This window comes from Schistocerca serialis, chromosome 7 (genome assembly GCF_023864345.2).
Source record: "Schistocerca serialis cubense isolate TAMUIC-IGC-003099 chromosome 7, iqSchSeri2.2, whole genome shotgun sequence".
Taxonomy (NCBI): Eukaryota; Metazoa; Arthropoda; class Insecta; order Orthoptera; family Acrididae; genus Schistocerca; species Schistocerca serialis.
This window is the reverse complement of record NC_064644.1, coordinates 171,247,527-171,273,221: the sequence shown is the minus strand read 5'-3', so window position 1 is coordinate 171,273,221 and position 25,695 is coordinate 171,247,527. Positions and strand designations below refer to the sequence as shown.

At 40.7% G+C, this 25,695-nt stretch overlaps 1 protein-coding gene across 1 annotated transcript in view; it reads left to right on the top strand.

Annotated features, from left to right (window-relative positions):
* The window catches only part of LOC126412761 (thymidine phosphorylase-like), a 406,501-nt gene that overhangs the window by 235,177 nt on the left and 145,629 nt on the right, over positions 1–25,695 (top strand). Inside the window, exon 2 of the mRNA XM_050082513.1 lies at positions 2,530–2,658. Coding sequence (XP_049938470.1) covers positions 2,541–2,658 — 118 coding nt within the window. The 5' untranslated portion in view covers positions 2,530–2,540. The remainder of the gene's footprint in view (positions 1–2,529; positions 2,659–25,695) is intronic.

Here is a 25,695-nt window from a genome sequence, read left to right as displayed (position 1 = left end):
GCTTGACGTAGGCCATCTTCAAATTCAACAATACAGAAAGAATTTCCTGTGATTGACACCATCTACATCGCTTAATATATTTCTTAATTTAGTACGTCGTTTCAACTACTGTCATCATCAGATGAAAACTTTGAACTTGTAAAACAAGATTCGGTGTCAGTATCAATAAAACCCGTGCCTAATCGAAGCTTCGACCCTTATAAATACTTTTTAAGTATTTGTTTATTTGATTCGTGAATTTCCCACTCTGATTATGCATATCTTTTATTGATACTGACGCCATACCCCGATCTGATGAAACGTCGTAGTAAATAAAGATATATATTAAGCGATATAAACTGTTTCATTTGCAAAATAATTACAGTACTTGCGAATCCATACTGGATATTTATTTTCTTTGTTAACAAATGGGAAAAGAAAAGGACACATTTCAAATACACGCTCAAAGACTGTAAAGTTTTTGTCAGTTCTCTTTTTTATTAATGTAATGTAAAATCAAAGCACAAATTGTTTCTCAACAGACAGAATTCTTTCCCTCCCTCCCTATATATATATATATATATATATATATATATATATATATATATATATATATATATGGAGGGAGTGAAAGAATATATATATATATATATATATATATATATATATATATATATATATATATATAGCTGACCTGGCAAACGTTGTTTTGCCATATAAATTATCTCAAGTCTATAAGAATAATGTATACGTGTAACACAATAGCCTTTGTTGGCGGGAGCTCGTGACACAAACAATAATAATGGCCGAACACTGTATAGGGAGTTAGAAAAGGCTTAGGGGGAAGTCCGGCAATATCAGCCACTATTAGTTCTAGCGTTTCTACGGTAGATCGCGCGGATTTAACAATTGGAGCCGATACATGGCTCGTCCATGAACATACCAACATAGCGTCAATTTAGTGTCGAAACGTGTTCGCCAGCATTATGAATAAGGCCAAGCGCACACGCATCGATTTTTATTGTAAGTAAAAATATTGTACGATTAAACTCCTTTAGAGGAACAAAGGAGAGCATAGGAACTTCTTTGTTCCACTAAAAGAATTTGATCGTACAATATATTTCCGAACTATAAAAATCGATGCGTGTGCGCTAGGCCTAAATGTCGGTTTGGCGAATGACGAGTGCTACCTAGTTAAACTTCTCGGTGTAGTTACGTCGATTTAAAGAAGGATATTCGAGTTGTTGCTTTTGGTACGTTTTCTTCAGTTACCTATCTAACGAATAGTGAAAGACTATCACCGCTAGACACCTGGCGGGGATAACTGATCAAGTGATAATTGATCAAGTGATAACTGATCAAATGATAATTGATCAGTTATCGACCGGGGTTGAAAATTATTAAATTACTAAAATCACTATTAAGAAATAGGGGTTGGTGGTAGAATGGTGAAAATTTAGGGTTGCGTGTATTTTGTAATGCCACATCATAAAAAAATAAAAATAAGAAGTTCTGTCCCAAAAATAAGAAAACATTTTTTGGAGCGGACCACCCTTATCACTAGGGGTATGAAAAATAGATTACGACCGATTCTCAGACGTACCGAATATGCATGTAAAATTTCATCAGAATCGATCGAGCCGTTGATCAGGTGATAATTGATCAGGTATCAACCAGGCTTAAAAAATTATTAAATCACTGAAATCGCTACTAAAAAACAAGGGGTGGTGCTAGAAGGGTGAAAATTTAGGGTTGTGTGTATTTTTAATGCCACATCATAAAAAAACGAAAATAAAAAGTTATGTCTAAAAACAAGAAAATTTTTGTTGGGGTGGACCACCCTTATCACTTCTGGGTATGAAAAATAGATTACGACCGATTCTCAGACCTACCGAATATACATGTAAATTACATCAGAATCGATCGAGCGGCCGGCCAGGGTGGCGGTTATAGGCGCTACAGTCTGGAACCGCGCGACCACTATGGTCGCAGGTTCGAATCCTCCCTCGGGCACGGATGTGGGTGGTGTCCTTAGGTTAGTTGGGTTTAAGTAGTTCTAAGTTCTAGGGGACTGATGACCTCATATGTTAAGTCCCATAGTGCTCAGAGCCATTTGAACCATTTTATTTTGATCCAGCCGTTTCGTAGGAGTATGACAACTAACACTGTGACACGAGATTTATATATATATATACATAATACTTGTATTAAAAGTCATTTACGAATTTTATATGTTGTCTACATAAACAATCTTTTTATTCTTAATAATAACAAAAAGTATACGTCTCGTTTGTGTTTATTATTGTGCGTCTTCCAGACTTCCGCCAACAGTGCAGATTCCATAATGTATTTACAAAGTACGTCGGTGAGTGTGTTCATTACATCAAAACAAGAAAAAAGACCGATATAAACACATATACCAGAATCAGTCGTTATTGTGTTATTAATGAATCGGTAGCCTAACAATGTCTTTGTGACCTTTGGCTGGAACTGAACGAAGAAATTCTCTACCATTTATCTATTTTTCAAGCAAAATCTTTCTTCTTTCAGGAGAACTAAAGATGTTGACACTTCCTGACATCATTCGTAAGAAAAGAGACGGGGAGGAACTCTCCGATGAGGAGATAAAGGAGTTTCTAAACATGGCGGTCGATGGGAGAGCAGAAGACTGTCAAATAGGTATGTTATGAAATTGATTTATTCCTGCAGGTAAGTAGAGCACACGCATTTTTCTTGGATTCTGGACAGAGCTGTAGCGAGGGCGTGGCGAGTAGGCCCCTGCCAAGGGCCCAGGCACAGAGGGGATCAAACACTGGACAAAAATAAAAATAAATAAAAAACAAGGAAGGTTGTTTAGGAATCATCTGGGAGAGGCGCATGAGTTCTGAACAACTTGTTTTCTTTCCTTCTGTCACGGTAAGAAGTCTTTCCCTGCGACTGTAAACACGCACTGTTGTCAGAATGTCATATAGGAAGTATCGTGAACAAACGATTATTACCGAACATACATCTATCGCTGATGTGGTTTATGTGGCAAAAGTGTGTCTAGTTCATGCAGTTACTGCCTACAGCACTCGATCATGTTCACCCATGGACTTCTTGCTGCTACTTCGCTACCTTTGTAGGATAACAAAGGACGAGGAGCGGACGCTGACATAAAAACACAATTTGACCAAAGGCATCCGATTTCTGCCGATTTATCACCGACTAAGTACTGAAGTGAGACCGTTTGAGCGTAAGTGCCTCAAAGTATTTCATAGTTAATAAGTGGAAAGAAAACATATATCACACGCATCACACCATTTCTTTTCGCTTTAATCTTCTACAAGCAAAACGCCCTATCTAAGACCTCTGTATCTTATCTTGCAGCCTATTTTGGTGCTAAATATAGCAGAGATATGATAAAGCGGAAGTAGTTAATGATACAGCTATTTTCAAGTTCCAGATGAGGGAGCTGATTAAGAGTATTGACACAGTTTCTCATGTGGATATTTTGAAGGTTTCTTCACAGCTTTGAGGATATTTATGACAATGTCCGTCACTACAGCATCATGTGAATTAGTACCAGCAAATTAATGATGATAAAAACTACTTAAGGTCGAGCATGGACGCAGGCAAACAATGAAATTTTGCTACCTTATCTTTCGAATTCGACACAGCTGCTCAACTAGACTTCAAAGATATAATCAATGAGTTTGTAAGGAAACGCAAAGTAAACTTAGAGTACAAGTAAAATTCCTGCAAAGACATATTTTTTCAGCTCTTGATTACAGTCCTTTTTCTTTTATTTCCAGTTATTAATTCATGCACTGTCAGTAATATATGAGCAACCAACATAATCTTTTATGTGTTCTACAACATACTAAAATTAATATCCAGTATATGCCAAACACAATAAGATTTATATTTTACTTTATTTTTGATTTTTTTGAAAGTTTATACAAACTGTGAGTTATTTTCTGGAATGGTACATATAATTTGATATGGGAATATCTGAACATACAGTTCATTAAAGTTTTTTTAGTGGCAGGGCCACCTTGACAGTTCTGCCAAGGGCACAGGATATTTTCAGTATGGCTCTGTCCCTCGGTTCCTCATAGCATGGGTCTTTTCAGTTAATCGAATTAAAAGTGCAGAGGTGGGTTGAGAGGATCCGAGCTCGGCCCGCACGTAGACTGTCGCCTGGGGATGAACGATTTAGAGGGAGCAAGCGCATACTATTAGCTGACACTTTCTTGAGTGCTGCATTCCCTACCTCTGAAACGGCAGGAGTCAGAAGATAATGAGCCAGTAATATTTTTCGTTCATATTAGTGATGGACAAATCCATTCTTTCCAGGGATCAGATAAGAACCACTCACTCACAGGACTGAACCAGCTCTTTCTCATTGCTCCAACAGAAGCATTTTTCCACAAGTTCCTTTCCTTTCACTGTTACTGCAGGCTGTGCTCTTTATACACTACTGGCCATTAAAATTGCTACACCACGAAGATGACGTGCTACAGAAGCTAAATTTAACCGACGGGAAGAAGATGCTGTGATATGCAAATGATTAGCTTTTCAGAGCATTCCCACAAGGTTGGCGCCGGTAGCGACACCTACAACGTGCTGACATGAGGAACGTTTTCAACCGATTTCCTATACACAAACAGCAGTTGACCGTTGTTGCCTGGTGAAACGTTGTTGTGATGCCTCGTGTAAGGGGGAGAAATGCGTACCATCACGTTTCCGACTTTGATAAAGCTTGGATTGTAGCCTATCGCCATTGCGGTTTATCGTATCGCGACATTGCTGCTCGCATTGGTCGAGATCCAATGACTGTTAGCAGAATATGGAATTGGTGGGTTCAGGAGGGTGTACGGAACGCCGTGCTGTCTCCCAACGGCCTCGTGTCACTAGCAGTCGAGATGACAGGCATCTTATCCGCATGGCTGTAACGGATCGTGCAGCCACGTCTCGATCCCTGAGTCAACAGATGGGGACGTTTGCAAGACAACAATCATTTGCACGAACAGTTCAACGACGTTTGCAGCAGCATGGACTACCAGCTCGGAGACCATGGCTGCGGTTACCATTGACGCTGCATCACAGACAGGAGCACTTGCGATGGTGAACTCAACCACGAAGTTGGGTGCACGAATGGCAAAACGCCATTTTTCCAGATGAATCCAGGTTCTGTTTACAGCATCATGGTGGTCGCATCCGTGTTTGGCGACACCGCGGTGAACGCACATTGGAAGCGTGTGTTCGTCATCGCCATATTGGCGTATCACCCGGCCTGATGGTATGGGGTGCCATTGGTTACACGTCTCGGTCACCTTGCATGGGGGCTTAATTGTTATGCCATAATTTTAGTAGCTGTGTGTCCGGTTACGAAGTCTCGTAACCGGTTGGCCCTGCGTAGTATTAATACGCATCTGTCTGCATAAAATAACAATAAAGAATGAAAGGAAATTTCCGTTAACACAATTGATTAATTAAGTCCCCTGCAACTATAAAAGCTACGAAACAACAAAGCACAAGTGTAACTGTTCTGTGTGTGGTAGTGTGATTCAACGTAGTTCTATCTGGCACGGTTCTTCCTCAATACGACAAGAAATTTTAAACACCATTTACAATGAACTAATTGAAAAACCAGAAATACTATAATTGCACTTAGAAACCAGAATTACAAGTCTAATACATGAACACGAGCCAGATGCTTTGTTGACTGAACCTGTGACCAAGAGGCATTGTCATTAAGGAAATGTGAAATAAAAATGTTTTTGTTACCTCCATATATATTGACGAAAAATACATTGTGATCATTGCAACATCTTCCATCTATACATTACACCAACCGAACAGCATCTACTCTTTCGCCCAATAGAACAACAACTGCACACGAGATCCTATGAACTAGTACTGCTCTCGACATCCTCTCAACAAGTACTCACCACGGTAACCTCTGAACTACTACTGCACCACTCGAGGCGGCGGAATAATAATCTTTGGCGCAATCTCTGGCGCTGTGACTCAATGTAGCCACCTTTTATATGCCCCTCCTCCACGGACTAGAATTTGATGGTATTTTTGCCAGCATTGGTGGTGAAAATACCACCAAATTCGTCCAAAAAATACAGACAAAAATAAAATATAATATTAATAAGTAAATATCACGTAACTAAATAAATTTTGGCTTTGCAATGACCCTTCAATAACCTAATATATAAAATACAGCAAGGAATACAAATGCTTGCGTACATGTGATTTTACATAATAGTTTACACAAGTATCATTTGTCAGAGTGGTTAAACAATTCAATCAATGGCACCAGCAATGACGAATAGGTGCAGGCAAGAGTCTCATAACATTTCATAAACAGTAAATACACAAAAAAATCTGTTTATACAAATATTCACAAAAACCTTTTCAATAGTTCAATAAACAAGTAGCAGTCCGCATCTCGTGGTCGTGCGGTAGCGTTCTCGCTTCCCGCGCCCGGGTTCCCGGGTTCGATTCCCGGCGGGGTCAGGGATTTTCTCTGCCTCGTGGTGACTGGGTGTTGTGTGATGTCCCTAGGTTAGTTAGGCTTAAGTAGTTCTAAGTTCTAGAGGACTGATGACCATAGATGTTAAGTCCCATAGTGCTCATAGCCAAACAAGTAGCACTCCTCAGAGTAGTTGACAGTTCCAACAGTAGCATCTACATCTACATCTACATCTACATTGATACTCCGCAAGCCACCCAACGGTGTGTGGCGGAGGGCACTTTACGTGCCACTGTCATTACCTCCCTTTCCTGTTCCAGTCGCGTATGGTTCGCGGGAAGAACGACTGTCTGAAAGCCTCCGTGCGCGCTCTAATCTCTCTAATTTTACATTCGTGATCTCCTCGGGAAGTATAAGTAGGGGGAAGCAATATATTCGATACCTCATCCAGAAACGCACCCTCTCGAAACCTGGCGAGCAAGCTACACCGCGATGCAGAGCGCCTCTCTTGCAGAGTCTGCCACTCCAGCAATGGTCTACAGGTGCAGATAACAGTTCCATAACATTTCATCAGCAATATTTAAACAGCTCAAACAGTGGCACCCAGCAATGGCGAGCAGGCGCAGACACCATCAAGTGACATTATCTCAGAAGGAGCAGTTCCATCAGTGGCACCCAGTAGTGTTGAACAGGTGCAGACAGCAACAAGTGACATTATCTCAGTAGAAGCAGTTCCATCAGTGGCACCCAGCAATGTTGAACAGATGCAGACAGCAACAAGTGACATTATCTCAGTAGCAGCAATTCCATCAGTGGCACCCAGCAATGTTGAACGAGTGCAGGTAACAGTCCATAATATTCACTATCAATAATTAAACAGTTCATCAGAGTTTATCAGCAGAAATTAAACATTTCCAAGTGGCACCCATCAATGATAATAGGTGCAAGCACGAACAACAGTTTGAATGCACACACAACTGCTTTTACTAAATTATTATCAATGCTCTTACAGTAATCATACAAATTATAATAAACACACAAATGATATCAGATAATTGTCATATTAACTATTACAAATACACAAATATCAGTAAACCTATAATATTTATGGGTGTCAGTGCAAGCCACAACACAAGTAAAATAATATTTAGGAGGTAGGTCGGTACCAATTATTTGGGATTAGGAAATGAAAACACACAAAACTCACTCACTCATCTTTGTAATTGAATGTTGTTAACTGTGTAAATGCAATTCTGTCAAAATTTGATGTTCAACATGTGTATCAAGTAGTAGTGGCAGCAGTGTATAATAATCAATAATAGTTAGTCAACGTCATAGTCATCATGTCAAGACCAATGTTTGCCAAGCCAAATCAAAATATACGGTTGCTGAACAACTGTCAGTGTGTCAAGATATGCAAATACTTCCTCTCTCCAAAAAAAAGAGTATATACTGCTTATTGATTTAACAAAGTGTGTGTAGACAATCTTCCTTCCACTTGAGTGTTCTAGTCTGCCATCTTCATCCTCCTTGTTCCATATAAAGCAACAAAAAAAAAGAAAAAAAATGTTCCTCACTTACTTTACCTCTTATCCACCAAAACTCCAATCATCATCAGCATAACATAATCTTAATACTTCAATAATACCTCTTACGTCGACACATATAAACCTTATCATCAATGCCATTTACCTTACCTCTTGTCCACCAAAACTCCAATAATCATCAACTTCACACAATCTCAATACCTCAATAATACCTCTTCAATACGTCGATACGTATAAACCTTATCACCAATATCATTTCACTTCCATAACAACTCTTTCCTCCAGTCAGTCTCCTCGAACAAGTACAGATAAAATCCTAGTGCAAACTTAAATTCATCATCCCATTCAATCCGAAGACACAATGTCCACACACAACCTCTGTGTAATCCACCTGACAAAAATCTTCTACTTATTCTGAATTATAAAATACGTTTTGTTTTCCTTGTCCATCATTAAATAAAAGAAATGCATACATGACCTCTAACAGCCTTTAGTTTGAATAACTTTCAGTAAGTAAGTACTAGTACAGAGTATGAATGATTACATAAGATTTTGTATGAATAAATCGTAATATTTCACAGTGTGTACACCACTTCAAGAATCATGGCAAAACAGAAGCAAACATGTGGAGTATTTTTTTTTTTTTTTTGTGTCAAGTGTCAGTTGCTATTTCAATTGCTCACGAAGAATGCAGTGTAATAACTGTCAATGGTCTAAACCTAGTGTTGATATTTCATGTCGTTAGCTTCCTTTCTATTAGCATAAATTTATACAGCTTCCATAAAACCTCCAGCTCATGTGACTTCAATAAAGTTTCTTGTACCAATGTCGTTCGTAGAATTATAGCAGTTCATTTTCTTATCTTAAAATACAAAGCACTGAGCGTAAGCAAAACATGCAATAGCGAGTAAATATAGCAGTAGAGAACAGAATGTCAACAAGTGGATGTAGCACAATCCCTACAACGAGGCTCTGCCAAGCGAACAATCTATAATTAATACCATAGTGTGACTTAAACTCCACGTTCGTACACAGTATATCAGCATTTCTATATACCAAATTAAAGAGTAGTTATGACAGCCAATCAGAAATGTGTAAATATGCAATCCATACGCAAAGCAGCAAGTATATATCTTACATAATAAACAGGTCATTAGCGTCATATCAGCATAAGCAAATAAATGTTCATATGTAATTTTAATAAGTAAACATGAAGGCGCAAACAGATAAATCACAAAGTATAACTTACATACATAACCATATCAGCACAACTAATCAGGTGACAATTATAATTTAAATAAATAAGCTCAGCAGGCACATAATAAAAAAAATATGACATCAGTGAAAAAGCAGAGCAGCCAAGCGATGCATAATATACATAAGTTACGACCCTGTTCATTAATCAATCATTGTCAAAATCAGTTAACACAAAGTATAAATCACGTAATCGCGAGCAGCAAATTACGCATAAAGTACATACCTAAGTAGAAATATGTTACCTGAAAAATGAACTCAATTAATAGTTACCTTTTTCGTTTATTACTTTCCACTTCGAAATTACATTCTGCCTGAAATTTTCTCGATAGCAAGTCCTCTTAACGTCGGTCACGCACAGAATTTACCTGAAGTTCTTAAATATTTTTATACAACTGTATCCTGAAAAAAGTGAACGTTAATAACATAATTTATCAAGTCACTATAGCTTTATACTGAATTTAATCGGAGAAATTAGACTGTGTATTTGTTTACGAGTGTTCGATTAGCTGTGGGTACGCGTGACGTAGGAAGTAATTGTTTGCGGTCAATGACTGCCTTGTGCGGCGCGCAGACTTGACTGTCGCTTTGAGTATGTGCCGCCTCCAGAACACGGCGCGGTATCCTTGTATTCTCTGCGTGTTTACGTGTAACTGTTAATTTCTCAAAAGAATGTCATTCCACAAAAATTTTAACGTTCGATATATGATGTATTCCCTTAAAGCGCAGTGATTTAAGAGTTTCTACTTCGACAGTGTTAACATGAATAATTTTGCGAACTCTATATGGATCGTTATAAAGCAGAAAAAATTTGCGACACAAGCCTTTTCCTTTGTGAGACAAACGATGAGACTTAATTAACACCTTTTAACCAACTGACAAGGGTTTTAAACGACCAGGACGTTTAGCTGATTTCTGTTCTAGCAGCCGCAGATGCAATATTTTGCAGAACCAGGTTGACAACTTCAGAATGCCGCAGGCGTGTAGGTGGAAAAGGAACGATTTCAGAAATGCGATTTGTCGGTGCTTTATTTTTTAATATCAATACAGGCGGTAAAGAAGATGAATCATTAGCGAGTTCATTCAGACTATTTTGAAAAATGTGAAGATACTGATCCCACGTTCTGTGATTCTAATGACAATAAAGACGACACAATTTATTGATTTCCTTCATCCATCTCTCTGAAGCGTTAGATTAAGGGTGAAAAAGTGAAATGAAAATTGGTTTATTCTTACTACGCCGTAGGGCACGAAGCCAAATTTTAGAACGAAACTGTGATCCATTATCTGATATAACTTTATCAACATGACCCACTTCTTTAAGAAAATGTTTGATGAAATCATTAGATACTGAACGAGCTGTTGCTTTACGTAAACGTGTAAACACACATATTTTGATGTCAATTCCACTGCTACCAAAATGTACGCAAAACCATTAATAGAACGAACCACTGGACCGAACAAATCGACTGCAGCCATCTTCTTTAATTTCGCTGGAATGATAGGAAATAATGGTGCTCTATGAGAAATAGTCGGCGGCTTAGCCTTTTGACATAATTTGCATTCGGCAAGAACAAATCGAATACGTTTTTCCATATTACTGAAGTAGCAATTTTCTCGTAATTTATGAAAGCATTTTCTGGGATCAAAGTGTCCATAACTGAAATGTGTACACCAAATCAATTTATTAACCCACTCATTAGGAATTCAAACTAACCAAACAGAGTTGTCAACCGATTTTCGTTTAAAAAGAATATCATTGCGAACTAAATAGTACTGTCCAATCGCTACGCTTTCCTTTGTCATATGGCTGGTATCTATTGCCCTGTCTGTTTCGTCTGTCATTTTCAAAATTACCGCTATAACGTCCGATCTGATCATTATCCCTTTTCTGTGAAAATCTATTGTGATTACCGTTACTGAAAAAATTACAAGAAGTTCCGTCGTCGTTATCATACTCAAGTTCTTGTAGCAAAGTCTTAAAAGTTTCAATGTCGTCTTTACATCTTCCGGTTAAAGCAATGTGTCTTATTGATTGTGGCAGCTTAGTTAAATAAATGCGAATTAATTCAGTCGGGCTATAAGGGTTGGAAAGGAACTGATTCTTTCGAATCATGTCTTCAAAGTATTCTGCCCGCATGCGGAACTCACACTGTTTAAAATTACGCTGCATAATAAGACCATGCTTGACTCTCTCTTGCGTGTTCTCGGACCAATATGCCGATAGAAATGCATGATAAAAATAATTTAAATTATTACAATCTCTAATAATTGCGTGCATGCGCGTCGGCGGTTCGTTTTTCATCAATATCCTGAAAACTGTCACTTTTGGGTAAAATAGTCATATCCGGTCATTCTTTACTGGCTCTTTTTCTAGATAGATTGATAGTTGAAGAGTTGTTTTGATAGATACAAAGAATAGTAAAAGAGTAGGTAGCAGTGCAGAAAACTAAAAGGGAAATAGCACCACTACAGCTCGGGGCCCTGTGCACGTTATGGCACATATTCACTTAGTGTAGTGAATCCCCTGAGTACATAAATAGCCACACATAAATTCCAGTTTGTGGCTTAGTGGCCAATTTGGTGGAAGTGCGTACATAAATTGATCTAACCATGAACATGGATGTATGTCATTATTAGAATTGCGAAAGATCTTAAATTTCCGAACAGTTAAAAAGTGTTTATAGTCTTATGTTTTCGCCTCGTGGCGACAAAGACCTACCGCGTCTGTCCCAGTCTGAATGTCGATTATTGTCAAGTTCGCGCGCCTGGCGCTCTCTTGTTGCATATCGTAAATGAAATAAATTATTTTCTTCAAAACCCGCTGCTATCGGTGATTTCAAATTTCTTCTACTGTCTTTTCCTACGATTTCGCTTTTAATATGTTTAACTTTCTTTCGTAACGCCTCAAATTCCCTTTTAACGCGTTCATTAAATGTTCCCTGATTTTCAACATGTTTATTTATATTCTGGTACTCTTCTGTTTCTGCAAATGGCAATGCAGCTGTATCATCTGAATCTCTGTCCCCATTTAAACTAAGATTTGCCAATTTATCCAAAATCTCCTTAACTCTTTCCGATAAGTCACCTATTTGTTCTTTCTGTTTATTTACGTATTCCGTTAAGTGTCGCGACTCGGGTTTCAGTATTGACACATTTAGTAGTTAACTGTTCATACTGCTGTGTTAGGTTATTTATTCTGTCATTTGGTACGGATTCCTCGATTCTTTCAAATATTTCTTCCTTATCATGTGCACGTTGAAGATTTAACTCTGAAAATTTTTGTACTATCACACGATCTCTTTCTTCCTGTTCTCTATCCTGTTCCTTTTGTCTAATTTCTATTGAAATTAATCTATTATTGTGAGCATTCAAAATCCGTAGTACTTCTTCTCTAATTTCTTTCTTTAATTCATCTTTCATGTTTTTAAAACATGTCCCTATTCGTGAGTGTAACGGAGTTTCCATTGTTCCAATATCAGTTTGTTTCCATTTGTGAGTCTAACCGTGTTGCCAATGTTCCCATCTCTGTTTTTAATTCAGATCTTAACTGTGTTCGTATTGTTCCAATACCAGTTTTAATTGTTTCTATTTGTGATCCCAAATTTAATATTGCACTTATCAACTGCTCCATATTAACTGGTTCGAAATACTTCTCGCCCCTAACATTTCCCGTAAAACTAACTTCCTTCGTCATAGCCGTAAAGCTACCTGTGTTCGATACTATTTCAGAATCTTCTATCGTTAATCTCATATTCTGAAAATTTTCTGATTGTGAAAAATTATTCATCCTACTGTTCTCCTGTGTTGGCGAGTTCGCCATATTAACAATTTCGTCGTTCTCACTATCCATCATTTTTGCCTTTTTCATCGATCCCGTAATCATTTACAAAACATACAAAACTCGTCACTATACGAAAATTACACACAATATAACACTTTATCACCAACAATACCATTCACATTAAATGCTTCCCGATAAACAAGATTAACGAACAATTAAAACCTTCACAATTGCACATAATTGTCAAACCCGTATACGAGACATCAAAAATTAAATTCTGCAAAAATTCCATTAGAAGAATGACAAGACAACTACAAATGTTCAATTACCGAATCTACACATGCAATGTAGACTACAATTACTAAACTACAAATTACTACAACAATATTACTGTCTGCTATGTTTACTGTTAAAAGAATTCCAAGGGACGATCCGAAGCACCGGTCGCCACGTGCATGGGGGCTTAATTATTATGCCATAATTTTAGTAGCTGTGTGTCCGGTTACGAAGTCTCGTAACCGGTTGGCCCTGAGTAGTATTAGTACGCAATCTGACTTTATAAAATAACAATAAAGAATGAAAGGAAATTTCCGTTAACACAATTGATTAATTAAGGCCCCTGCAACTATAAAAGCTACGAAACAACAAAGCACAAGTGTAACTGTTCTGTGTGTGGTAGTGTGATTCAACGTAGTTCTATCTGGCACGGTTCTTCCTCAATACAACAAGAAATTTTAAACACCATTCACAATGAACTAATTGAAAAACCAGAAATACTATAATCGCACATATAAACCAGAATTACAAGTCTAATACATGAACACGAGCCAGATGCTCTGTTGACTGAACCTGTGACCAAGAGGCACTGTCATTAAGGAAATGTGAAATAAAAATGTTTTTGTTACCTCCATATATATTGACGAAAAATACACTGTGATCATTGCAACATCTTCCATCTATACATTACACCAACCGAACAGCATCTACTCTTTCGCCCAATAGAACAACAACTGCACACGAGATCCTATGAACTAGTACTGCTCTCGACATCCTCTCAACAAGTACTCACCACGGTAACCTCTGAACTACTACTGCACCACTCGAGGCGGCGGAATAATAATCTTTGGCGCAATCTCTGGCGCTGTGACTCAGTGTAGTCACCTTTCAACCTTTTGTTCGCATTGACAGCACTTTGAACAGTGGACGTTACATTTCAGATGTGTTACGACCCGTGGCTCTATCCTTCATTCGATCCCTGCGAAACCCTACAATGCACGACCGCGTGTTGCAGGTCCTGTACGGGCCTTTCTGAATACAGAAAATGTTCGACTGCTGCCCTGCCCAGCACATTCTCCAGATCTCTCACCAATTGAAAACGTCTGGTCAATGGTGGCCGAGCAACTGGCTCGTCACAATACGCCAGTCACTACTCTTGATGAACTGTGGTATCGTGTTGAAGCTGCATGGGCAGCTGTACCGGCACACGCCATCCAAGCTCTGTTTGACTCAATGCCCAGGCGTATCAAGGCCGTTATTACGGCCAGAGGTGGTTGTTCTGGGTACTGATTTCTCAGGATCTATGGACCCAAATTGCGTGAAAATGTAACCACATGTCAGTTCTAGTATAATATATTTGTCCAATGAATACCCGTTTATCATTTGCATTTCTTCTTGGTGTAGCATTTTTAATGGCCAGTAGTGTATAAAACTGATTCTATAGGGCAATAAAGTTTTGATAGTTTATTTATACAATTTTACACATTTGTTTAATTTGACACAGATAAACAACAAATAAATACAAGTATTATTGGGTTAGCAAAAAGTCGTATGTTAAGACCTTTTCACCACCCTTTTGTCACTGCTGTACCACTTTTGGCATATCTGTATAGGTGTGAAGTGTCCGTTACACAGAGACGGCACGTTATGAAGTTTTTATTGGTGAAGAAATGCTGACCAAAAACATAGTTTGATGACATCAGGACCCTTACAATGACCATAGAATCCTGGCCATGTGTTCACTGCATCAGATAACACTACATTCACGTCGTGAGACCGGACATTACGTGCATATTTTATGTTCATAACTGCACTAACTTTGAATCTCTGGATCTCGGCAACGAGTAATGATATCGAAATAAGTTCCAAAGTTCCCCGAGGACACCATCTTAAGAACATGTAAAAATTTCGACGCTTTGCCACGATCAGAAATTATAGAAACGCCTAGCCTCACAATTCGTAGATCTAGTACCCCAAATGTTTTGGTCTTTCGGGTACATGTTGATAACGGAAACAGATTTTCAAAAACGGGAGAATGGTGATTCTAGATAAATGTCTAAGGAATACTGAGCCACTTGCTGCGATTAGTTATTTAGACAGCTGAACCCACGGCGCAAAAACTGTTAAAACCGGTTTTTTCACTTTTCTGCATAAATGCGGTAACTTTGAACTTCGGGATCTCGTTAACACATAATGTATCGATAAAAAGTTTCTGCGTTTCCTAAGAATATCATCTTAAAAACATAATGGCAAAAATTTCGATGGTTTGCCATGAATGTAAGTTACAGAAGTGACCATCTACGTAGCTGGTTCGCAATAATTATTGTTTTTCGGGGTTTTCTCAGGAACCGACGGTGAACAAATGAGTTTATAAGCTGCCGAAGGTCCACCCTAGACCACGCCTAATGCAAAACGACCAACCGATTTTCTCAGTTTGCCTGAGGTGGAGGGAGTGTTGAATGTTTAAATTCTGACCCTGTACTGTAGGATCAGTACTGTATGCCCGTTCTTCCGATTGGTGTACAAGTGTTCGATAGGCTAAGGGGTATCCCTTATGTCTGTGACTGATAAACCAGAAGATATGAGCCCCCGAAAAATCGCATTTTCGCGAGTGGCTTTTTTGAACGTATTGGTAAGTGCATCGTCGACCACGGACCGATTCGTTTTACAAATTACAACGCCTTTTCCTGCTGCAATATGATACGTATTCTGTATCAGTCACGCGTCATCTTTTACAATAAAGGCATCTTCAGTGAATATTTTTTGGAAGAATTCAGTTTCCTTTTTACATGTGATATTTATTCGTACACGGCTGTACGACGTCTGAAGCACCTGGAAGGGGAGGAGGAAACGAAGTGAAACTACAGAGGTTAGGAGGACATGTGATGTTACGTCAATGATTATAACATCGAGTGAAATTAACAAAGAAATTTTCAATACATGCCACGCTCGCATGGATGCATGTACCTATTTGGTTGGGAAGGGCCCTCATTATGCTGTTTAACCTCTCCTCAGATAAGTTGACCCAAATCTGTTGTAACATGGTTACTGGCTCTGGGATGGAGTAAACATCCGAGCAGGTCCCACACATGTTCTATCGGGGTTCTAAAAAAAATGTGTGTGTGAAATCTTATGGGACTTAACTGCTAAGGTCATCAGTCGGGGTTCAGATCTGGGGATCTATTTGACCACGGAAATACCTCATCATGACGCAAACAGTTCGTAGAGACGTAGGCCTTGTGTGAACGAGTATTATTCTGTTGAAAAATAGCACCATGCATGAAAGGTAACAGTAGAGGACGCAGGATGTCCGCGACGCTCCATTGTATCGTCAGAATTCCCTCAGTCACCATAAGTCGTGACATGAAGTCATACCCGATGCCTCCCCACACCCTGACGTTAATAATAATACGGTTGTGCTCCAAACCGCCGCCATACTCACCGGTGATGGTCACCCACGGTACCGTAGAATCACAGTTCATCGTTGAACTCAATGCAACACCAACCATCAATAGTCCATGGTCCACAGTTGCCACACCATTTCTAACGCAGCTGTTTGTGTTGCAGTGTTGACAGCAGCCTATACATACGACGCTAATTCCCTAGTCTGTCTGCTGCTTGTCTCCGACCAATGGTGCAAGATTGCACAGAATGTTGCAGGGAGTCCATTACTTGTTTTCGGATGGTAGGCGCAGGGGTGAAAGGGTTAAGATGTGCTTGGTGCACAATAGGGCGGTGCAGATAAGATACGGTCGACTGGAACCGTGACACCGAGATACCTGCCCTCGTGTTCCCACGCAATCCAACGTCAGGCCACTGTCACACGCAAATTCCCCACAAATCTGGATATTGCACGATTCGGCCAGCTGGCCAAATGGAGGCCCACTATGAGGCCCCTTGCAAAGACTGTATGGCTCTGATAACTCTTCTTCACATGATTACGTTACATCTCCGTGTCCTTTTCAGTGATCACGGAACATTTGGCACCGTTCATTCCCTTCGCCTTTCACCATATATAACTTAAGAGCCTGGTAACAACACAAAACATGAAAAACACTAAAGCACTCTGGTGGTCGTTCTACCTGTCACACAGAATCATTTACATACCGCCGATGGTGAGTACACGCACATGGTTACTAAGACATCAGCCCAAGTCTTGTGGGTACTTCACCTTCTTTCTGTCAGTGTACATTCTAAATCGTTCACACTACTATTCTTACATGAATAAGATAGTTAGTTCCTCCACTCATCTCGTCAAAGGTCATAGGGCATACTTCCACTCCACGTACGCAAGTCTATTTTTCAGAAGCAAAGTGAAAATGCGTTCTTTAATTAATGATAACATGAGAGAAAACGCACGTTTTGGCAGGAGGGATGAGTAACTGTAACATTGTATTAATGTAAAACTTATAGCCAGGACCTGCATCAATCGTAAATCCTCTGACGATTTTCCTGCGTTTCACTACATACTTCTGGCATTACGTCATACTTATACTTACATGCATCGTCGGCGAACAGAGCCACGGAGCTTCGAACATTATCTTCTGGATCTCCTATACTATACTATACTAATGAAATCCCGAAATTACCTTTACGTTTGTCGGTTTCGTCCATTAACAACAACTTGCCGAGTTCTCTCTTTTACAAAATCCAGAATCCAGTCGCAAGTCTGGTCCGACACTCGATACGCTTTTGTTATGTTCATTAAACAACCGTGTGAAACTGTATAGAATGCCTACCGAAAGACAAAGGACTTGGCACGAACCGGAGAGTACTCTTACATGTTTCACTCTGTGAAGTCAGCCTGTCCCAAGTGTAACTTGCTGTCAATTTGTATCATACAATGTGAATTTCGTATTCTGCATTATCACTGATTGTAATAATTTTCACGGCATGAGTGGTACCAAGCCTCAGCTGTCCCAACATATCAAGAAGCGATGAAGCTTAAATTATCTCTCCCTACAACAGAATTAGGTCACCTAATTCTTGATCTATAATAGCAGACATTAATGTGCATACCCGATTCTTAGGAAGGTAAGAGGCCGGGGTGTTCTTTTGTTGTGTTGACTGTAGAATCTAGTAAGCCTCTTCTAATGTCTGAGTTCTTCTACATGTTCATTGCAAACACGTGAAGAAAACAGTAAAAAGCAGTCCAGTTAACCAACCCAGAGTCTCATCTCCCCTGCAATTTCCATAAGCACCTCCTTCACATAACACCCAAGTCTTTGTGTACTGTCTCCAGCCATAGAGACCTGAGAAATCTCTGCTTGACCTCGTCGCCGTTTCATTCCTGTACGCAGCCGCTCGTGTAGAAAGAGACGGATGACCTAAAATCCCGCTTCATCCATGATTTGAACGTGTTTTTCTAAATAAGTATGTTGCGAGTCATGCCAGCTTACGACATATTACGAGGGTCACTCCAAAAGAAATGCACACTATTTTTTTTAAATCCATCTTTGATTCTACATGTTTGAAAGTTTTACAGTGTGTTGATACACCCTTTAGGAACAATATTTTCATTTCCCCACATAATTTCCATCACTCTCAACTGCCTTATGCCGTCTTGGAACCAGCGCCTGTATACCCGCACGATACAATTCTGGACCAACCTGTTGGAGCCACTGCTTGGCAGCGTGCACAAGGGAGTCATCATCTTCAAAACTTGTTCCACGAAGAGAGTCTTTCAGTTTCCCAAAAAGATGATAGTCACATGCAGCCAGGTCAGGACTGTAAGGCGGGTGTTTCAGTGTTGTCCATCCGAGTTCTGTGATCGCTTCCATGGTTTCTTGACTGACATGCGGCCGTGCATTGTCGCGCAACAGCAAAACATCCTGCTTTTGCCGATGTGGTCGAACACGACTCAGTCGAGCTTTAAGTTTCTTCAGTGTCGCCACATATGAATCAGGGAGGGCAGTCCTTTTCAGTGTACATCGGAGAGAAACAACAAAGCTGAAAGGAGAAGAAATCACCGTCCCTTGTCGAAGAATTACAGATTGCAGCAAGCAGTCCGGAGCACCAAACAACAGAGACCCGCCTTCACAGCATTTGCGACAACCGAGGTCGGGGCCAAGGACGTCTTAATCAGCGGCACGTGTGTGCTGATAACACCGGAATTCCAACCTTAGGTCTGCACTAGACGTAAACATGGCGCTGCCACCTGACGGACAAACGCGGTGAGTGAATCACAGCGTAATACGGAAACGAAGTCTACGGCTTCGAAAAAGGACGAAAAAACATCTGATATGAATCTGGAAGGTAGTAATTCCGAGAGCTTTTGATGTAAAAAAAATGAACTTAGACAATTCTTAGACCTAGCATTGTAGCATTCGAACTAACTGCAAGCCAAAGGCGTAGTGTGCTGCATAAAAAGTGCTCGCACTATCTTCCCAATTGCTACATGGCTACGCGGGACATCTGTTTCTCTCATCAACCCTTGAACAGCTTCTCAAGACTGGTGTTGCAATGTGAGAACACGACTCGCCCATTCTCATTTAATTTCGGCCCTGTTCTGACTACTGTTGTTGTTGTTGTGGTCTTCAGTCCTGAGACTGGTTTGATGCAGCTCTCCATGCTACTCTATCCTGTGCAAGCTTATTCATCTCCCAGTACCTACTGCAGCCTACATCCTTCTGAATCTGCTTAGAGTATTCATCTCTTGGTCTCCCTCTACGATTTTTACCCTCCACCTTGCCCTCCAGTGCTAAATTGGTGATCCCTTGATGCCTCAGAACATGTCCTACCAACTGATCCCTTCTTCTAGTCAAGTTGTGCCACAAACTCCTCTTCTCCCCATTTCTGTTCAATACCTCTTCATTAGTTATGTGATCTACCCATCTAATCTTCAACATTCTTCTGTATAACCACATTTCGAAAGCTTCTATTCTCTTCTTGTCTAAACTATTTATCGTCCATGTTTCACGAAATAATAAATACGTGTCTTCATCCAGAGTCCGTTTTGTGTCATAGTTCTCCTATAAAATTACCTTCACATCTGCCCCAGTTGCTGTCAAATCGCGTACGAGTAATTTACTTCGAGATGCAGGAACAATTCTCGTATTAAGAAATGCCTTCGTTTAAACCAGCGCCTATGCTACTACGCAAGTGTTATATTGCAGCAACAGTGGTAAAATGTTGTTTATCACAATTCCATCAACCAATGTCATTTCTTAGGTCTTCAGAAAAAGAGAAGTGTATCAAACACAAACTATTATCTAACTTTCTATAGTTTTAGTTATTTAAGGAGAAAATCGAGACACAGTTGTATCACGTCTTGCGGCATATGGCATGTGGTTGATCTACTTTCCGCGTGTAAAAAAATGGCCCTGAGCACTATGGGACTTAACTGCTGAGGTGGCTCTGAGCACTATGGGACTTAACATCTGAGGTCATCAGTCCTCTAGAACTTAGAACAACTTAAACCTAACTTATTATTCTCGAATCAGAAACATACAAATTTACAGTAGCCATACACATCAATAAATATGTACATATATATACACAAATTGTATTTATATTACAGGTGCCCAGTACTTTGCAGCCTCCAAGGCGCTTGGAGTGGCTTGCAGGAGATCAAACTTCGTACAGGATGTAGGGCACAAAAGGCACTGGAGCATGTGGCTTGTGGTTTGTTCTTGTCTACAATCACAGGTCGTATCTTCTGTTATGAAGCCCCATCTCTTCAGGTTGTCTCTGGATCGTCCATCTGGGTCTGTTTAAAGATTTCCACACCAGCCAGCTCTCGTTTTATCCAGGTGGTAATTCTTCAGCTTCTGGCGTCTGCAGGTGAGGCGTCGACTTCTTCCATAACTCCAACATCGCCTTCTCTGGCGAAATGGTGAGCTTCTCGGATGTTCTCAGGAAGCTCTTTCGCGATCTCAGCCGTTGCTATGGTGAATTATGTCCGTGCAGTGGATGGGCACTGTCGTGTTCCACTTTCAGTCTCTCCTTGTTGGCAGCCACTGTTCTGCGTATCCTTGGTGGCGCCATTCCAGCCAGGCAGTAGAGCTTATCAGTTGGGGTAGGTCTTAAGCAACCTGTGATCAACCTGCAGGTTTCGTTGAGAGCAATGTCTACTTGTCTGGCATGAGATGACCTGTACCAGACTGGAGAAGCATATTCAGCAGTAGAAAAGGACAGTGACATTGCAAAACAGCGAATAGTTTGTGGATATGATCCCCACTGTGTCCCCGCTAGTTTGCGAATTAGGTTGTTTCGAGCGGAGATTTTCATTTTGGTGTTCTTGCAGTGAGTTTTGAATGTCAGAGTTCTATCGAGAGTGACTCCGAAGTATTTAGGTGCATGATGATGCTGGAGTTGGATGCCTGACCATGCAATATGTGGCTCACGATTAGCTTCCCTGTTCCTTAAATGAAAGGCACACACTTGTGTCTTCGAAGAATCTAACTTAACCTAAGGACATCACACACATCCATGCCCGAGGCAGGATTTGAACCAGCGACCGTAGCAGTCTCGCGGTTCCGGACTGAAGCGCCTAGAACCACACGGCCACTACGGCCGGCTAACTGCTGAAGTCATCAGCCCCTAGGACTTAGAACTACTTAAACCTGACTAACCTAAGGACATCACAAACATCCATGCCCGAGGCAGGATTCGAACGTGCGACCGCAGCGGTGCTCGGTTCCAGACTGTAGCGCCTAGAACCGCTCGGCCACCCTGGCCGGCTCCGCGTGTAAAGCTTCGATTTATAACTACACCATTTACGCTACACATACGAGGAAGAAGATATTGTGCTACTCCACCGTGAATACAGCGAAAAAAATAATGTGCTAGCATGTCCACATGTCATCCTTGTTAAATGTGACCAACATAAAAAGTGGTGGAATAGATCAGATTTCAAGCGTAAACAGAAACTGGTAGACTTAGCTGCCTGACATTAAGGTAACACATCTCTTTTTGACTAATTGCACGGCTATCTTTAACACGATTAGGGGTATTGCATCTTTTTTAATGTTCTCTAGAAAGAAAGACAAACTTTTACTATCCACCAAAGAGTTGATGCCTTGTCTGTAAGCACTATAAAGCATTACCTCCATCCATATTTAGCACTAGTGCACAGTATAGCAAAGTCCACATCCACAGCAAAAGAAAGAGTTCCATCCATCTGCGGGGTGATTCGTCCTGTCACGTAACACCCCCATGAAGCGCATAGGACACTTGTTTTGACGACATCATGATCAACTCTCAGATAAGCTACCCACTGTAGATGAACTTCCAGATACGTAGGGTAATCTTTTTCTCCCCCAGATAACTTGATTAACCCACGTCCTGCGTTGGATTAACGCGCATCCTGCATCCACATATGCGTCAACACCACATCTTAACGCATATCTGTGAATTAATATAGAAAGAGACTGTACAGCTTCAGAATATATCACACCGTCAGCCAGCTATATACTAACTGCATTTTTGAATACGTTGTGACCCTACCTGTCTCTTTAATTCGACAGCCACGCCATACATGACACGTCCGTATCAATGTTACTCCGCGATGTCAGTCTAGCGCAGAGGTAGTGATTGTGACTCTGACCTAGGGGTCTTGTGGTGCGGGGAAAAATGGTTGTTAAGCAGCGCGCAGAAGGGACGGCGAGGACTTTGGTTTGTATCCGTTTGGTATGAGGGCCGAGAGGTGACGTAGTGATGCTGATATGGGTGGCGTTTTCCTCTACGGAGCCGCGGCTGACTGGAGTGTATGAAGTGTGGCTATAAGAAAAGGAACTGATGCTGTCACAGAGTAAATACGCATGCGCCAAAGATGAACGACCAACAGCTGTGAAGCTTGACGCCTTCTCATTCGAATGCGCCATCTCTGGTGTCTGTAGAAAAATCGTTGTGGCTGTAGCCTTTGTTTGGGTAAGAGCTGTTATTTTATTTTGACGGAAAATGATAAATGCAATAATAGTGCAACGAATTCTCGTGAAGTTTCACATGAAACTTGGAAAAAGTGCTACCTAAACATTCAGATACTAAAAGAAGTGCATGGCGAAGTCTATCGCCTGCGCGAGTCTTTGACTGGTTCAAGCGTTTCCAAGATGGCTGAGAAAGCATTGAAGATGGCCCACGTTCGGGACGCCCATCAAAATGAAAAATGGATGAAAAAATAGATAATCTGATTCGGTCTGACCATCAGCTGACTTTTCTATCGATTGCTTAAACTATATGAATTTACGAAGAACGCAAGAGGCAAATTTTAAATACCGAGTTTAACTTGAGAAAAGTATGTGCGAAACTGGTGTCGAAGATTCTTCGAACGAAAAGGAGCTCCTGAAAATTTTTATGCTGGCTCTTTGAATACTATTGAAAACGATTCGAATTTCTTGGAGAGAGTGATAAAATGTGACGAATCTTGGTTTTCACTTATGATCTAGAAACAAAGCACCAATTCATGGCCGGCCGAAGTGGCCGAGCGGTTCTAGGCGTTACAGTCTGGAACCGCGCGACCGCTACGGTCGCAGGTTTGAATCCTGCCTCGGGCATGGATGTGTGTGATGTCCTTAGATTAGTTAGGTTTAAGTAGTTCTAAGTTCTAGGGGACTGATGACCTCAGAAGTTAAGTCCCATAGTGCTCAGAGCCATTTGAACCAATTCACACACTGGAAGGGCACAACTTAATCGAAAGCGAAAAAGCTAGAAGTAGCAAATTAAGATTCAAAGCGATAACGATCTTTTTTTTTCGTCAATTGTGGGATTATTCACTGGATTCCTGAGAGTCGAACTATTAATCAACATTACTTCCTTGAGGTTCTTGCTCAGCTGCGTAAGAAAATAAGGAAAACACGACCCGAATTGTGGAAGAACAAGTTATGGGTTCTGCATCATACCACGTTGTCTGTTGAGAGGATTCTAGCGAACTACAGCATCCCATTGTCAGGTCACCCACCTTATTCGTCTGACGTATCACAATGTGACCTTCATCTATTCTCAAAGGCCAAATCTACATTAAAAGGAACGATACTTCAGCCCGCTGAAGCAGTGAAAGAAAAAGCGCCAAGGAGCTCACAGAGAAAGCCTTCCATCACTGTTTCCATCAATGGAAAATTCGCATGGAGAGTGATAGGAATAGAGGAGGCGAGTATACTGTGGGTGACACTAAGTAAATATACTAGTTATTAAAATAAAATGTATTACAACAATCCCGTTGTTTTATAGCCACACCTCATATACCGGGGAGGGGGAGGAGCAATAACGGCCGGTATTGCTTTGGTGTACTACTTGTGACACGAAGTGTGCGTGCCATTTTAACCCTCTCTATGAAATATAATCAGTTGGTACCATTGTGTTCTTCTCTCGTACATTCCTTCATTGTTGTCTTAACTTCTGCTGTGAACAATCTTTTCTGTCTGCGATTGTTACAAGTTGAGTTATTTCATATTTCTTCCGCCTGTGTGTAGTTGGCACCCAAAGTGCGCCGCGAGCCCGCTCGCGTAATGAATGGAGGCGCGCCCGCTCGAGGGTTAATACTGACACTGTGTTCTCGTCTTGTCTGTCTGCAGTGGAATGAATGGTGAATATCTTTGCGCTCTGTCTAGAAGTGCTGTTTTCTGCAAAACTACGAATTGTGTTCTGTAGTGACAGTGACATTCACCTTATATGCTCCAAAGGTTTTTACTCCCAGTGGGTAGAATAAAGTCTGCTAGAAGTTTGGCCTCAGTTGCGTGCTGCTTAGCATTGATCTGCAAACTCAGCTTCTAGTGTAACAATGTCTTAAAGCAAGATGTTTTTCTCATAGGACTGTCATCGAAAACTGTTATTACACTATTGGCCATTAACATTGCTACACCACGAAGATGACGTGCTACAGACGCGAAATTTAACCGACAGGAAGAAGATGCTGTGATATGCAAATGATTAGCTTTTCAGAGCATTCACACACGGTTTGCGCCCGTGGCGACACCTACAGCGTGCTGACATGAGGAAACTTTCCAACCGATTTCTCACACACAAAAGCAGTTGACCGGCGTTGCCGGGTGAAACGTTGTTGTGATGCCTCGTGTAAGGAGGAGAAATGCGTACCATCACGTTTCCGATTTTGATAAAGGTCGGATTGTAGCCTGTCGCGATTGTGGTTTATCGTATCGCGACATTGCTGCTCGCGTTGTTCGAGATCCAATGACTGTTAGCAACGGCCTCGTATCAGTAGTAGTCGAGATGACAGGCATCTTATCCTCATGGCTTTAACGGATCGTGCAGCCACGTCTCAGTCGCTGAGTTAACAGATGGGGACGTTTGCAAGACAACAACCATATGCACTAACAGTTCGACGACGTTTGCAGCAGCATGGACTATCAGCTCGGAGACTATGGCTGCAGTTACCCTTGACGCTGCATCACAGACAGGAGAGCCTGCGATGGTGTACTCAACGACGAACC